The 16,776-nt window shown below is 38.2% G+C and overlaps 1 protein-coding gene across 2 annotated transcripts in view; it reads left to right on the top strand.

Moving 5' to 3' along the window:
* Positions 1–5,898: 5,898 nt before the first annotated feature.
* Positions 5,899–16,776, top strand: part of FBXL4 (F-box and leucine rich repeat protein 4) — a gene marked incomplete at its 5' end in the record, with an annotated part of 54,298 nt that continues 43,420 nt past the window's right edge. For both annotated transcript variants that reach the window (XM_079716510.1, XM_079716509.1), the window contains one exon: positions 5,899–6,410. In XM_079716510.1, coding sequence (XP_079572636.1) covers positions 5,899–6,410 — 512 coding nt within the window. The remainder of the gene's footprint in view (positions 6,411–16,776) is intronic.

The raw sequence follows: 16,776 nt of genomic DNA, 5'->3' as shown, positions 1-16,776 counted from the left end.
AAGAGCAAGTAATAAGCGGGTAGTGGATAAGGTCTGAGCCTTAAAGATGAGTAAGAGGGTGCCAAGCAGAGGAAGAGCAAGGGGATTCCAGAGCCACGCAGCCTCAGTGGGAGACTTGAAGATGCTGAGGTGTGAAAGCACAAGTGCAGTTGAGGCCGTGGTAGAGGTTCTGGTGGGTCTACAGGAAGGGTGGGGTGTGTAGAAGTGGAAGGGACTGGGAGAAGACTGGGCCAAGGTAGGTGGGAGGTTCTCATGTATCATGTTATCAAGAAGACAGCCTTCCGTTAATGGGACCTCTATATATTTTACAAGAATGAGGAGGGAGAAGGCCCAGAGAGGAGGCTGAGAAGTTACCAGAGGGGTGGGAGGAGATCGGAGAACATGTGGTGGCATAGAAGCCTACAGGGGGCAGGCCAGGGAAGGGGGCTGGTTATCTCAGCTTCTCCACCAAGTTCAAGTGTAATTCCATTCTTTTCTTGATTGATATTTTCCTCCATTCCCTCGTGTCTTGATGTCTAGACTCAACCAGAAAAGTCCTTTCCTTAAAGCAGTGTCTCTTGATCAGTTTCATCAGGATTCAGAAATGACAGCGTTTAAAGTTCAGCCTTTTTTTCTTGATCTGTTACCACATTACGCCTTCTGTGACATTTTGGTAACATCCTGCAAGGCTGCCGAAACCCTCGTTTTTTTCTGTCACTTCATTGACACATCTCTGTGGGCTATTTTACAAGTGAGTATTGTGTTATGACTTGCCTTCAGTGTAGGACTCTGCCTTTTTGCCTGGCCTTTTTATCTTTCCCATATCTTTTGACTTTAATATACGTTGAGAATCCTCTGGAGTTTTAAACTTGTTTTCCAGGTTATTCCATCACGCCATGAACCTAAGCGTTTGAGTTCATCCCAACTGCCTCCTTTTGTTGATTTCATGCAAAGCCCTTCTCCTTCCTCCTCTTTCCTCCGCCATCTTCTCTGCAGTTCCTGCCATCCTGCTTCTCTCCGCCTCATCGACTCCCCACCTCACTTCAAATCTCAGTAGTAAACATATGTTCTCCCTTGTCTATACCTCTTAATTTCTCTTTTCCACTGTTATTGCTTTCTCTGTAATTGTATTGTTTAACTTCGTTAAGCATTTTATAATATGAAAGATGTGGTTGAAAATAAAGTTGTGTTAAAATAATATCATGTCACATAAAGCAAGTTGTTTCCCAAGGTGTGTGAAAGTCTCCTGATGCAGGTTAAAATGGCTGTTGTTTTGTATTCCTTGATTGTGCTGGTATAAAATTTCAGTGAGTTGTGGGGGAATTTCTTACTTCGTAATCATTGTTGACAATTGATTAGATAAAATAACTTGTAAAATAAAGATCACCCTATTTCTATTTCAGACTTTTTGTTAAATGGAAAATCGTATTTTTACGTATTGTGAGAATCCTTAAAATTAATGTAGCTTTTTTTTTGTTTTGCTCAAATGTTTTATTATAGTCAAAATGATTTGAAAAGCACATTTAATATATTACAGACATTTCACTGTAAAAATGATCCTTGTATAATGTAACTTTTTGAATGAACTGGAAAAGAAAGGTATATACCTCCCAAAAGGTATATCTTATAGTCACCCTCTTGGACAAATTTAGTGTACCAGACTAATATTTGTTTATTTGCACCAGGTGGGAAAAATCATTTTGTCTTTGAATTCCATTCTCCTCCTAAAGGGGAGTTATTGTATCTTTTGCATTTGGTTCAGTGCCCATTGGGATATTCACTGGTTATCACAAATTGCCTCAATGCCTTGGCAAAAGTCCAGATAGTACATGGACAATTTAAACTTCTGCATTGGTCGTTGCTGCCCACATGAGTCCTGAAACTGTGGCTCTATTCCCTTTTTCAGCTTCATTTCCCAGGGAAAAGTAGAGTGAGCTATCCTTTCTTCTCCATATGTTCGTCCCCACCCCCCAAACACTTTTATGTGTCATCTTAGTTGACTGGAAAGGAGTTTAGAATCAAGAAGGATGTTAATAATGGGTTTACACATTTCCCTTTTTTATTTCTATGCCATGTTTGTTTTCAAAAACAGGTTTTAACTTCATTACGTTTTTCCAAATAGTATGGCTGGAAAAAGAATAAATATATTTGCTTTTCCAGTGCTTTTTTTCCAGTGCTTTTTTTTTTTTTACACTGCTTTTCCTTCTTTTAAAATTTTTTGTCATTTTAGCTTTATCTCACAAAAAATTAACTCTAAAGATTATTGTTATCCATAGTTGAAAAAAATCAAGCATCCATTTACATTTCTCTTCTCCACTGAGAAGTTTGAACTTCTTCATATGTAAATGTGAAAATGTAAACTTCATGCGTAAATGTAAACTTCTTTATATGTTATAAAGTTATAACTCACTGTTACATATGTTACTTCAGTGCAAAATTTTACTTTAACAACAGCTTAAAAATGATATTGCCCACACGACAGTCTTGCTGTTTCTGATATTATCCCATAATCTATGATGGTAAAAGCTAGCTGGGAAACAGTTGTAAAGTTCTTGGCTTAGTAGGTCAAATAGAATTTGTCTTTCACAATTTGTCTCTACCTTTTCGCCAAGAATGATTGTGAATGTTCACATGAATGATGATATCTTATTTTGCAGATGTTTCTTTGGTTTTATAAAACTATTACTTTCTGATAAATGCAGTTTTATAGAGAAAGTAAAAGGAGCTCAGTTGCAGCAAGTTATAGACTGTGGAGGGAGAGGTGATGTCCATAGATTATACAGTCAGACCCATCCATCTGCCTTGGCAGATGGGTTTCTGTCCTTCCCTTGAAGATTTCCAGGAATAAAACATCCACAGTCTTCCAAATTAGCTGAGCTGTCAATTGAGTTGGATACTTGTACATTATTCTTTATTTCATAAATTTCATTTTTGCAGTTTAAATTTGTTTCATTAATTCTCTTTTGAGAAAGAGATGGGCCAAGTAACTTCTTCAGAAAATTGCACTTCTTAATTTACCCGGGGGCCTATTTTGAAATAAAGTGTATGTGGTAAAAGAAAGAGCTATTTCATTTCAGGTTTTGGTGTTAAAGATTTGATATTTGTGCATTTGTAAATTTTTTTATTTGACGTATTTATACTTGTGGTAGGTGAAATGTTTGAATAAAGAGGTGATATTCTAGATAATTATTTTCCCCACATTTATAACCTGTCCTATACTTTAGCACTTGGTGGTGTATGTCCTGAGGTGAATCTGATTTGTCAACTCAGAGCATGTGCTGCAGAAACTCCTTATTTATTTTAATACATGCTTTGTTAGTCTTTTCAGAAAAAGTCTTGTTCAGAGTGTTCTGTTATTTCTTGTTTTTAGGGTGCAAGTTCTTCCATTTAGTGTGTCTGCCTACTGACTGTCCGTCCCTGTGGTTCATTTTCTTTTACGGCCTGTAAGTTTGTGCTGTGATGCATCTTTAGTAAGGGTTTAGTCAGTCTCGTGTTGTGGAAGCATCCCTGCAAAGAGGTTCACATCTGCCCCTACCAGTTCAGGACCACTCTTTCTTTTTAGATCTTTTGGCTTAGGGATGGTGTAGGGATTCTCAGCCATGAAGACAGTGTGAACTTAGGCACACACCCTGCGTGGTACACGCCTAACAGGGTTCTGATTTCCCTCCGGTGACTTTCCGCCACTGCCTAGGTTGATGTCAAGTGTACTTTGGCTTTCTGGCCGGTGAGCTAAGTTTTCGCGTTCCTGGTTTTACAGATAGGGTGATTTTTCCTGAATTTGGCTTTATGAAGTTTCTTCCAAATGTGACCTGTGGCTTGAAATAACCTCTCTGCATGTGTGTTAGAAAGTCCCCTTATTACAACCACTAAGACCCATAATTGGTTCCCTGACTCATATTAGCTTCAGCTCCTGCTCTCCGCCCTTTGACTTTCCTCTTTGTTTCTCACAACTGTGGGTTTTCCTCATTTGTTTCTAACTCAGGTCTTTATTTACTGTTTTGCTGGTTATATTTTGTCAGGCATTTCAGTGTGTTTGGATCTGGCTGGGATTGAGAGGAAGAGGCTGCTGTTATCTAATTTTAAGTTATTTTAGATTTGTATAATTTTTTTGTTTGCTCATCATCTTTCTGTCAACATGTGACATATTTTGTGCCTACTGTGTACTGAGTACTTTGATAAATGAAATCTTTGGCTAGATTCCTTCCTTCAAGAAACTTGGTCCTAATGTAGGCCCTCGTGGAACAAAGGTATATATCTGATACAAAGGTGGTACCAGATAGTAAGCCTACTTATGGAACAAAGTGGTTGGAAAAGGAATGTAGAGGTAGAGTTAAAGTAAAATATGAAGGGTGTTTAGAAAGTGAAAGAGTTTACAGCATTAGACAAAAAGAAATGGGTCTAGCTTGAGGAGAGCCTTGAAATGTCAAACCAAGGGATTTAGATTATATCTTGTACGTAAGAACAAAAAACTGTTAAGAGGTTTTGGGTTGGAGAGGCGTTTTATGTTTTATAATCTTAGTGTTAACGTTTTGCTCTACTAAAGAAAAGTTGTTTTATTTTCCTTCTTTTACTTAGGAGAAGTTAAACTCAAGACTTTACAGGTAGAAAAATGAGTATGCTTGATTTCCCTGTTTGTGTAGACAAGAGATTACTAGTCAGTGCAGACAGGGGCCAGGCCTGTGTTGTAAACTAGTAGAGTTGGCGGGGAACAGGAGCGGCCACCAGGCCTCTTCTCAACAGGGTTTTCTTGATTGTTAAAGGTTGCAAACTCCTCCAAATTTTAAAAATCACTATTTGGTTCTAATATATCTGCTGGCATGGTTTGACCCATAAGCTATGGGTTTGCAACCTCTATATAAAAAGGGTTCATTAATAATATTTTTATTCCATTCTGTCATAAAATTTTTAAAATATATTAATTATTCAAAATTGTCCACACAATTCAGAAAAATGTGATGTGCTCAGTTTGAACGTTCTGTATCTAATAAGTAGCTATTTATCTATGATAATAATCTTGTTGGGATATTTGACTTCCTAAGTCAGAAATAAAAATATTTTCTAAAACTCTTGTCTTACAGGTAAAAGAATGTCATGTTTCAACATTTGTACCTGAAATCAGAGTGTAATTGTCAGGCCACATGGATGAGTGCCAACCTTTGCATTTCTGGTATGTATCCTGTGACCATTCTGTCTGGGGTGAGTGATTTCTAAGAGTAGCTGGCAACAAACCAGATGCCAACCAGCCATGGACTACCCTCACAAATAATGCTAGGGGTTATAAATTAAACACTGTCTGGTGATCTGTGATGTGTGAGGCAGTTAATATAGTTGGTCTGGATTAACTGTCAGCTCCAGAAATCTATATTCCCATAATGTGGAATCTGTACTTCGCATGTTCGGAAGTGAGTCATAATTAACAATAGGGAATCATTTGTTAAAATGTGAAGTTATAAAATGCCTGATATCCTTTTGGATTTACAGCAGTATTTTAGTGGCTCCTCGTATATTTTAAATAATTTTAATTTTAAAAGTTCAAGGACTTAGTATTTCTTGAAGGATAGTTATAATTTTGCATAAAATAGGTTTTTTTGGGTCATACATCTGCCATTGCCTTATAATATCAGTTTTGCTTCCCATATAGCATAAAATTGTATACATTTTCAGTATTCAGTTTTCTTAAAAGTACCTTAGATAAATTATACCAGAGAGTCTCATTTACGTGAATGTTGTTTTTTTCTGTTTCATTCTGGGAAGTTACATTGGGTAAAAATCCTGTTTATTACCTTATCCATGCATTTTTCTGTTTATTTAAATTATTTTACTTCAACAAGCCATTCATTTTTTTAGAACATCCTTCAAAGAGTTCACGCGTCTTACCGAGGACACCTGACCTTTTGAAGCTTCCTAATTCACACCTAGATGCCACCAGTCTTTCCCATGCTAACAGTTCTGACTATGTTTTATTATATGTGCCTTCGGCGCCGAGCCAGGACAGCTACAAGAGGAGAAATGATGAACAGCCATAGAACTATAGAAGCAAACAGCCGGACTTCCCCTCTCAATGCAGAGGTGGTCCAGTATGCCAAAGAAGTAGTGGATTTCAGCTCCCATTATGGGAGTGAGAATAGCATGTCCTATACCATGTGGAACTTAGCAGGTGTACCAAATGTATTCCCGAGTTCTGGTGACTTCACTCAGACAGCTGTGTTTCGAACTTACGGAACATGGTGGGATCAGTGTCCCAGTGCTCCTGTGCCATTTAAGAGGACACCGCCTAATTTCCAGAGCCAAGACTATGTGGAACTTGCTTTTGAACAACAGGTGTATCCTACAGCCGTTCACGTTCTGGAAACCTATCATCCTGGGGCAGTCATTAGAATTCTAGCTTGTTCTGCAAATCCCTATTCCCCAAGTCCACCAGCTGAAGTCAGGTAAGACTCATTTTTTAATGACCATGTTCTATGGCTGAAAGGTTGTGGTGGTTTTAATACTGGAGGTCTTTTTTCACTGGAAGCATTCTCTTAAGTCATTTAAACAAATTCGATTTTTAAAATTTTCCTTAGTTTTCTGATAGGGAAAGAAAGATCAGACATATGAAATGTAATGCATTCTTTATACCTATAAAACCTCACACCATAATAATCATGGATTGTGAGATTTGTGTGTGAACTTACTGTAAATGAAAAGCACGATTTGAACCAATTGGGACATGGGCCAATCTGAGAAGTTAGTTGGAAATATGATTTCTAACGTAATTTCAAACAAGCATCATATTACTGCTTTTAAATACTTTGAGTAACTCAAAGTCGACCTACAGAGTGACACCTTAGAGGAAGTCCATAGGGGATTAACTTTAATCTTAGGTGGATGTTTTCGTAACAAGTATATTCATTTAAAAATAAATGCTGGGGACTTCCCTGGTGGTGCAATGGTTAAGAATCTGCCTGCCAATGCAGGGGACACAGGTTCAAGCCCTGGTCCAGGAAGATCTCACATGCCACGGAGCAGCTAAGCCTGTGCGCCATAACTACTGAGCCTGTGCTCTAGAGCCCATGAACCACACCTATTGAAGCCCAAGTGCTACAATTACTGAGCCCGTGTGCCAAGAGCCTGTGCTCCCCAACAAGAGAAGCCACTGCAATGAGAAGCCCGCGCACTGCAAGGAAGAGTAGCCCCTGCTCGCCGCAACTAGAGAAAGCTCGCGCACAGCAATGAAGACCCAGTGCAGCCAAAAAAAAATAATTAATTAAAATAAGTAAATGTTGCCTTAAGTATTCATGCATTCTCCCTAAAGGTGCTCTCTCTCTCTCTATCTTTCTCTCTGTCTCGTTTCTATAGTTCAGCCTCCTGATTTTTTAAAATATAAGTATTTGACTAGGTAATATATTCACATGGTTCAATAATCTAAAAATTACATAATGCAGTCTTGCATGTACCCTGTTCTCCATGTGCCTAGGATCCACCCCTCCCTCAAAGAAACCACTTTTATCCACTTCTTTGCATTGTTCCAGTTTCTTTATGCAGATATAAGCAAATACAAATGTATTTATTTTACTTTATACACAAAAATAAGCACACTATTTGCATTGTTCTGTACCTTATTTGTTTCACTTACTGGTGTATATTGTATCTTTTCATGTAAGTGCAAAGAGAGCTTCATTATTCTTTTCTACAGTTGCAAGTAATGCAGTGTATGTGTACCCCGACTTATTAACAACTCCCCTATTGATGGGTTCTTAGTTGTTTCGATACTTTTGCTATTATTAATATTAATGCAGTGAATAACCTTGCCATGAGTCATTTCGCATGTGTGCAAGTATATCTGTGGGATAAGTTGCCAGAAAGATTGCTGGGCCACGGGTCTATGTATTTGTAATTTTAATACGTAGTGCCAAGTTTCCCTCCAAAGAGGCTCTCCTATTTCTATTCCCACCAGCAATGTATATGCATGCATGTTTTCCCGAAGCCTCACCTACAGAGTGTTTTAATAAATTGTAGCATTTTTGTCAATTTGTTAGGTGAAAAATGTTAGGGGAAGAATGTTATCCCATGTTAACTTTCATTTGAAATGCTTTTATCATCTCTGAGGTTGAATATCTTCTCATGTTTAAGAGCCATTTATATTTCCTTCTCCTTGAACTGTCTGTCATGTTATTTGTCCATTTTTCGAGTACTTATTGATCTTATCAGTTTTTAACCTTTATATTGCTTGATTCATTCATTAAATATTTGAGTGTCTGCTATGTGCTAAAGCACTGTTCTGAGTATTGAGGATACATTAGTGAACAATGAACAAAATAGACAAAAATCTCTGCCCTTATGAGCTTATTCTAGCCCAAGGGCAGTCTGTGACCCCTGTTAAACTGTAGGAGCCCAGCTGCCTGTGGAGGAGTGAGGGCGCAGATCATGTTGCACGTTTGCATCTAACACACTGCTTTCTTGAAGTCCCTGTCCCCTCAACTCCCAGGGGGCACCTCCCAGTCTACCAGGAAGCAAATGCAGAGTACAGCTCAACTCAAGCTGGAGACTGCTGGTATAATCTTTATGTGTTCTTATCAGAACGATTTTGATAATTCATTGTGAACAATATTATATTAATGGGTCAGTTTTTTTAAAAAACAGGAAACCAGCATCCTTTAATATACAGGCTTTTTTTCCTGAGGAGAAAAAAAAAGTACTTTGAGTAGGATCCTTTCTTATGTGAGAATTGTTTCATTGGACTCTGTCATTTTTTGCCTCTTTCCTACAAAGCTATCTAGTTTTTTTCTAAAAAGATGAACCAATATGGAGGTAAGATCTATGCAACATGTAATGTCTTTCCTCTGATCTAAAACTTAATGTCTGCATAACTGATTTTGAGTATGAATCATGCTCTTGGGTTCCTAGCTGAGAGCTGTAGTGCGTGATTGTGATCAAAGTGACAACTTTATTTATAGATGTATCTCTACTTTGCCTAACTGATTTTTAGGCTTATTCCATAGAAAATACCATTAACTTTTAAGAGAAAAAGAAGCTAACCAATATATATTATTGCAGAATAAAAAAGGGCCTTTTAAATTTTACTGATTATGAAATCAGTTTCAGTGTTTAAAAAAACTTGTTAGAAAATGCCAAAAAAGAAAATATATATTAAAAAACCCCACAGTTTTTCTGCCCAGATTCAGTAACTGTTAACATTTTGGTGAATTTCTTTAGATAGTCAGAAACATTGATTGAACACCTTCTCTGCCCACTCACTGCCAGGAACAAAACAGAGCCAGACAGATGTGTGTCTTGTTCTTTGAGTTTTACAGGCCAGCCTGGAAGAGGGCCGTGAGATTGCAGGGTGCATGTGCTGGCAGAGGGGAACACCTAACCTGTGGGGCTCCGAGAAGTCCTCCCAGAGGAAGTGACTTAACTGGGACCTGAGGGTTGAGTGAAGCTTTAGTTGGGCAGGAAAGGTGGAGAGATAATACCACATGCAAAGGTGAAACCATGAGGTGAGATCTTGGTGTTCTAAGAAGTGAGAAAAGCCCCAGAGTGGAGAGAACAAGCTGTTGAAGGGCCAAAAGCTTTGGGATTTCATAGAGCTCTTGGATCCAGTTTCCCAGAAGCAGACCTTGAGAGGACTGTTCCTCTACCAAAGATTTGTTAAGGAAGTGCTCCTGAAGAAACTGGTAAGGAGTGGGGAAGATAAGGGAGTGGGGAAAGCACTGTAGGGAAGGGAAGAAGTCAGGCAAGGATGCAAAGTCCTGTGAAATCCCAGTCAGCCTGGAGGCACAGTTGCCCGGGAGCTGGGCTCTGATGCTCCTGCCTGTCTGTCTTGGGCTGTGAGCTGGGGGAGTGGGAAGGGGGGATGGAAATCTTCCAGGCATATGCCACTGTCAGGATGAAGAGGAGGCTCTGGGAGCCTATGTAATTCTCTGTAGAAGGCTGCAGGTGGGAGCCCTTAGGAGCAAGCCTGCACATCTGGGACATGGGCACCAGACCTACCAGGAGATCTAAGCAGAGCACAGGTAGAGAAAGTCAACTCCAGTAAACTGGTAAACATAATGGTATTGATAATAAAAGTTAGAGAACTGATATATGGTTGTCAGATTATTTACTTTGCTACCAACATCATTTTTCATCACTATTATTTCATAAAAGAAACCCCAGTTTATACTGAGAAATTAGCATGCTCAGAATCTCGAATAAAGAGCGGTTGGCAACTTACATGTATATGTGTGCATATCTTTATATATACCAATGTATTCTTTGTTTTTCACATTTAATCATGGAAAGCTCTATCACACACTGTGGTTTAGGGACCACTGGACTGTACTGCCTGTTACTTTAATTAATTGCATACGGTTTTATTTCTCCCTTCGGAGTTAGCAAATAAGAGAGTGTGTTGGAGTAGCTCAGGAATTTATGGGAAATGAACTTGTCCCAGAACATTTAAAATTTAAAAGCAGTCTTTCTCCATTTTGTCTGATTGCATTTCTTTGTTCAGTGAGTGAGGTAGGAAAGTTACAGGTAGTTCTGTAAGATCTCAAAGTCTTCTGACTTCGGGCCTAGTGCTCTACTAAGAGAAAAGAAAAAAGGTAGTATAGAGTGTCCTGGTTCTGAGTATAAGATCTTAAGAGATGCTTGTGTAAGAGTCAGAAAAAAGGCTAGTGCAGGGTTACACACGGGAAAAGAGACAGGGAAAGAGGAGGAAGAGAATGACAAATTGAGGTCATATTAAGGAAGCTGGAATAAAGCTATTTGGGGATAAAATTTAGTGGTATGGATTTTTTTTTTTTTGAGTGTTGAAAGCATTTTCACTACAGAATATTGAAGTTAAGAAAGCAGGGAGAAAGAAAGTGGCCGTCACAGAAAGAATTTGTTGCCAAAGGAAGTTGCTTAAGCAATGATTTCACGAATTGGTCATAGTCTGGTCCCCTTGACTTTGGGAGTCAAGAAGCATGATTTTGTCATTTAAGTCAGAAATGATCAGACCCTTTATTGGTTAGTTCTTTTTAAAGCAGATGCCACTTTGTTAGTTACAATTAGAGACAGGCTGGGAAGCAGGGAGTGAGTAGGTGTACCTATTAGAGTACTTTAATTTTATTCTAGTTTGTTTTCCTATTCTATCCCTTCACTTTCAGCAGGTAAAATGGAACAGTGTTGGCAAGAGAACTTTCTTTTTGCTGGTTACTAGATGTGCTTACTAACCAGGGGGAATTTTGGTTATAAGGAAGCTCTGCATCCATGTGTCTGGCTTCCAACCTGAATATGTTAGAAAACTTGCTTTCTCCGGTTTCCATTGATGAACATCTCTCTTCCTCTCTTGTCTACCTGCTGCTTCCTGGGAGCCCTAGAGAGATGTTCTCAGTGAGTAACAACAGGTCAACAGTTACAGAGACAGAGTGCTTTGTGTCCAAGCACTGGACATATAGTAGGCATTCAGTGCAATCAACAGAAGGAGAAATAAGTGGGCTGGTAAAGAGAATGCTGGTTACCAACCCAGAATTAAGGGCTCCAAGTGCAGACAAAGCGCAGCCTGATAGGGATTCCATGCTGAATTTTGCACATGATACTGTAGATTTAAAATACTTACAAAGGGCATTAGTGTTTGTCAGATTTGTCCAGTAGATGAATACAGTGTGTGGGCATATATAGTCAGCACATAAATGTGCAGACTACAAAGGCCATGACTTAAAGCAGTTTAATCTCATCACTGTTCTGGGTCTAGAGGATTAAGAGTCAGGGCTATCTCATGGAAAATTGTGTGTGTGTGTGTGTACACACATGCACATGTGCATTTGCTTGTATTTGCTTATTTTCACTGACTAGTTTTTTAAATTCTGGCATTAATTTTCTAGAATAAAAAGAGATTGGCATAGGAAATATAGCCATTATTTTATAATAAATTTAAGTGGAATATAATCTGTAAAAATATTGAATCACTATGTTGCACACCTGAAACTATTATAATATTGTAAATCAACCATACTGTAATTTTAAAAAAAGATATTGACATATTCTCTTGTTGGGTAACATAGATATCTTTCTCTTTCTAACTTTAAAATAATATATTCTAGTTCTATTAGAATTTTAAACAAAAACACCTAAATATAGATACCCGCAAATCAATTTGTATTGGTCTCAGAGTTAGTATTAATTCAACTGGCCACAGACCTATAAAATAATTTTTCCATCTTTTTACCACTTTTCTTTATTACTTCTTAGGCTATCAAGAAAAATCAAAATAAAATATAAATAAGCTAATGATACTTGAATTTTTTATGTTTAGACGTTAAAAATATTTCTAATAACTGATAAGGTTTGATATTTTTCAACTTTAAGTATGCTATCATATTTAAACTTATGATATATGTAACTAAATATATAATGTTTATGCTACATAAAGTCAGAAGCAAAAATGATGCTAACATAGCATTAAACATTTAAACATGCTAGAAATGTTAAGGAAGTCATTTTAAAGCATCATCTTAACCTTGTCCATTCTGCAAGGTAGAGAGAGAGAGAGAACTTTAGTAGATTAATACATTATTACAGTAGAATATTTCTGCTCTAATCAGTGCTTGGCAAGGGACCTGGCAGAGGTGATTTCTATATTACATTTTCAGTGTTTCTGTTAAGGCTCATAAAAACTTCTAATTGAAGTTAAACAATAAAATAGGCTGGTTTAGTCCACATGTGTTGTGAACCAGTACAGGCAGTTATTTCACAGGGTCCTGAGTGGTCCTTGTTTCTTGGACATGAGACATTCCTCCAGCATCATCTCATGTCATTTTCCAGCAGCAACAAAAGGAGGAGTAAAACCACAGTTTGAATTTTCTAATACCTTCCACCATTTACCCCAGGATTCTTGGAAATGTACTGTCCAAGATTAGGAATGCGTTTTTCCATGAACATGGTTCTAAATGTTTCATACTTCTGTTCTTGTATGGCTAGCTCTATTTAACTGTGTGGATTTTCAGTAGAGTGTTCAAATCAATTCCATTGTTAGAAACCCTAAAGATTTTTGCGTTTAGGCTTTAGGGGCACTTCTTAGGTCTAGGCTGGCATTCCAAATTTGCTTTTCTGCCTTGTCACAGAAAGTGAGAAGATGCCCAGCTAGCTTTCCTTTCCTTCTGAAATCTGCCACAACCTGCTCTGTTCCTTAGAACTCTTCCCCTGCCTCCCAAGATTGGATGTAGAGAGGGACCAGTCTCTCCATTCCTACTTTCTGGTTGTCTCTGAATACAAATACTCACAGGTTCTTTATATGTTTGATGGGTTTTATTCCTAGTTTTCAGGAGAGAAGTAACAAATCTAACAAATACGGGATGATTATAAGGGTTCTGTTAACTGCAAAAGTCCTACTGTTATGGTTAGTGCTATGTTTACTGGAATCCCATTGAGTTTCTGACTTATGCTTTTATTCCTAAAGGTAGAAATTAACCAGACTTCCCTGCTCCTGAGAGTGGTGCTATATGCCTTTCTTGCCCCAATCTTGGCCTAAAGACCATTATGGTACTTGTATGTCGATGACTTCTATAGTCTCAGCTCAGATTTCTCCCCTGAGTTTCATACTCTTTTGTCTATTTCAGTTCCCTAAATGCCTTGCTGTAATCAGTTTTTACCTGGATCTCAATAGGCCATTGGCTTATCAAGAAAAAGAGGGAGAGGACTGAAATCAGTAAAATTAGAAATGAAAATGAAGAAGTTACAATGGACACTGCAGAAATAAAAAGCATCATAAGAGACAGTAGTTGTATGCCAATCAAATGGACAACCTGGAAGAAATGGACAAATTCTTAGAAAGGTATAACCTTCCAAGACTGAACCAGGAAGAAACAGAAAATATGAACAGACCAATCACAAGTAATGAAATTGAAACTGTGATTAAAAATATTACAACAAACAAAAGATCAGGACCAGATGGCTTCACAGGCTAATTCTATCAAACATTTAGAGAAGAGCTAACACCCATCCTTCTCAAAGTCTTCCAAAAAATTGCAGAGGAAGGAACACCCCCAAACTCATTCTATGAGGCCACCGTCACCCTCATAGCAAAACCAGGCAAAGATGCTACAAAAAAAGAAAATTACAGACCAATATCACTGATGAATATAGATGGAAAAATCCTCAACAAATACTAGCAAAGAGAATCCAACAACACGTTAAAAGGATCATACACCATGATCAAGTGGGATTTATCACAGGGATGCAAGGATTCTTCAATATACGCAAATCAGTCAATGTGATACACAATATTAACAAATTGAAGAATAAAAAACATATCATCTCAATAGATGCAGAAAAAGCTTTTGACAAAATTCAATACCCATTTATGATAAAAACTCTACAGAAAGTGGGCACAGAGGGAACCTACCTCAACATAATAAAGGCCATATATGACAAACCCACAGTAAACATCATTCTCAATAGTGAAAAACTGAAAGCTTTCCTCTAAGATCAGGAACAAGACAAGGATGTCCACTCTTGCCACTGTTATTAAACATAGTTTGGGAAGTCCTAGCCATGGCAGTCAGAAGAAAAAGAAGTAATAGGAATACAAATTGGAAAAGAAGAAGTAAAACTGTCACTGTTTGCAGATGACATGATACTATACACAGATAATCCTAAAGATGCCACCAGAAAACTACTAGAGCTAATCAATGAATTTGGTAAAGTAGCAGGATACAAAATTAATGCACAGAAATCTCTTGCATTCCTATACACTAATGATGAAAACTCTGAAAGAGAAATTAAGGAAACACTCCCATTTACCACTGCAACAAAAAGAATAAAATACCGAGGAATAAACCTACCTAGGGAGACAAAAGACCTGTACTCAGAAAACTATAAGACACTGATGAAAGAAATCAAAGATGACACAAACAGATGGAGAGATACACCTTGTTCTTGAATTGGAAGAGTCAGTATTGTGAAAATGACTGTACTACCCAAAGCAATCTACAGATTCAGTGCAATCCCTATCAAATTACCAATGGCATTTTTCACAGAACTAGAACAAAAAAATCTTAAAATTTGTGTGGAGACACAGAAGACGCTGAATAGCCAAAGCAGTCTTGAGGGAAAAAAACGGAGCTGGAGGAATCAGACTCCCTGACTTCAGATTATACTACAGTATAAAGTAAAGCTACAGTAATCAAGACAATATGGTACTGGCACAAAAACAGAAATATACATCAATGGAACAGGATAGAAAGCCCAGAGATAAACCCACACAGCTATGGTCAACTAATCTATGACAAAGGAGACAAGGATATGCAATGGAGAAAAGACAGCCTCTTCAGTAAGTGGTTCTGGGAAAACTGGACAGCTACATGTAAAAGAATGAAATTAGAACGCTCCCTAACACCATACAAAAAATAAACTCAAAATGGATTAAAGACCTGAATGTAAGACTGGACACTATAAAACTCTTAGAGGAAAGCATAGGAAGAACACTCTTTGACATAAATCACAGCAAGATCTTTTTTGATCCACTTCCTAGAGTAATGGAAATAAAAACAAAAATAAACAAATGGGACCTAATGAAACTTAAAACCTTCTGCAAAGCAAAGGAAACTACAAACAAGACGAAAAGACTACCCTCAGAATGGGAGAAAATATTTGCAAAGGAATCAACAGACAAAGGATTAATCTCCAAAATATATAAACAGCTCACGCAGCTCAATATTAAAAAAACAAACAACCCAATCCAAAAATGGGCAGAAGACCTAAATAGACATTTCTCCAAAGAAGACATACAGATGGCCAAGAAGCGTATGAAAAGCTACTCAACATCATTAATTATTGGAGAAATGCAAGTCAAAACTACAATGAGGTATCACCTCACACTGGTTAGTATGGGCATCATCAGAAAATCTTCAAACAACAAATGCTGTAGAGGGTGTGGAGAAAAGGGAACCCTCTTGCACTGTTGGTGGGAATGTAAATTGATATAGCCACTGTGGCGAACAGTATGAAGGTTCCTTAAAAAACTAAAAACAGAATTACCATATGACCCAGCAATCCCACTACTGGGTATATACCCAGAGAAAACCATAATTCAAAAAGACCCATGCGGGCCTCCCTGGTGGCGCAGTGGTTGAGAGTCCGCCTGCCGATGCAGGGGATACGGGTTCGTGCCCCGGTCTGGGAGGATCCCATATGCCGCGGAGCGGCTGGGCCCGTGAGCCATGGCTGCTGAGCCTGCGCATCCGGAGCCTGTGCTCCGCAACGGGAGAGGCCACAACAGTGAGAGGCCCGCGTACCACAAAAAAAAAAAAAAAAAAAAAGACCCATGCACCCCAATGTTCATTGCAGCACTGTTTACAATAGCCAGGTCCTGGAAGCAACCTAAATGCCCATTGACAGATGAACGGATAAAGAAGATGTGGTGCATATATACAACGGAATATTACTCAGCCATAAAAAGGAATGAAACCGGGTCATTTGTAGAGACGTGGATGGACCTAGAGACTGTCATACAGAGTGAAGTTAGAAAGAGAAAAACAAATGTAAATTAACGCATATATGTGGAATCTAGGAAAATGGTACAGGTGAACCAGTTTGCAAGGCAGAAATAGAAACACAGCTGTAGAGCACAAACATATGGACACCAAGGGGGAGAAGCGGGGGCGGGGTAGGGGGTGGTGGTGGTGGGATGAATTGGGTGATTGGGATTGACATATATACACTAATATGTATAAAGTAGATAACTAATAACCTGCTGTATAAAAAAAATAAAATTCATTAAATGTAAATAGGCCATTGGGGCAAGGAAATGAACTGACAATATATTGGAGGGGGAAAAATTTGATATGATTAATA

Source organism: Hyperoodon ampullatus, assembly GCF_949752795.1.
Source record: "Hyperoodon ampullatus genome assembly, chromosome: 12".
Taxonomy (NCBI): Eukaryota; Metazoa; Chordata; class Mammalia; order Artiodactyla; family Ziphiidae; genus Hyperoodon; species Hyperoodon ampullatus.
The sequence above is the reverse complement of the archived record's forward strand: the minus strand, read 5'-3'. Positions and strand labels throughout refer to the sequence as shown.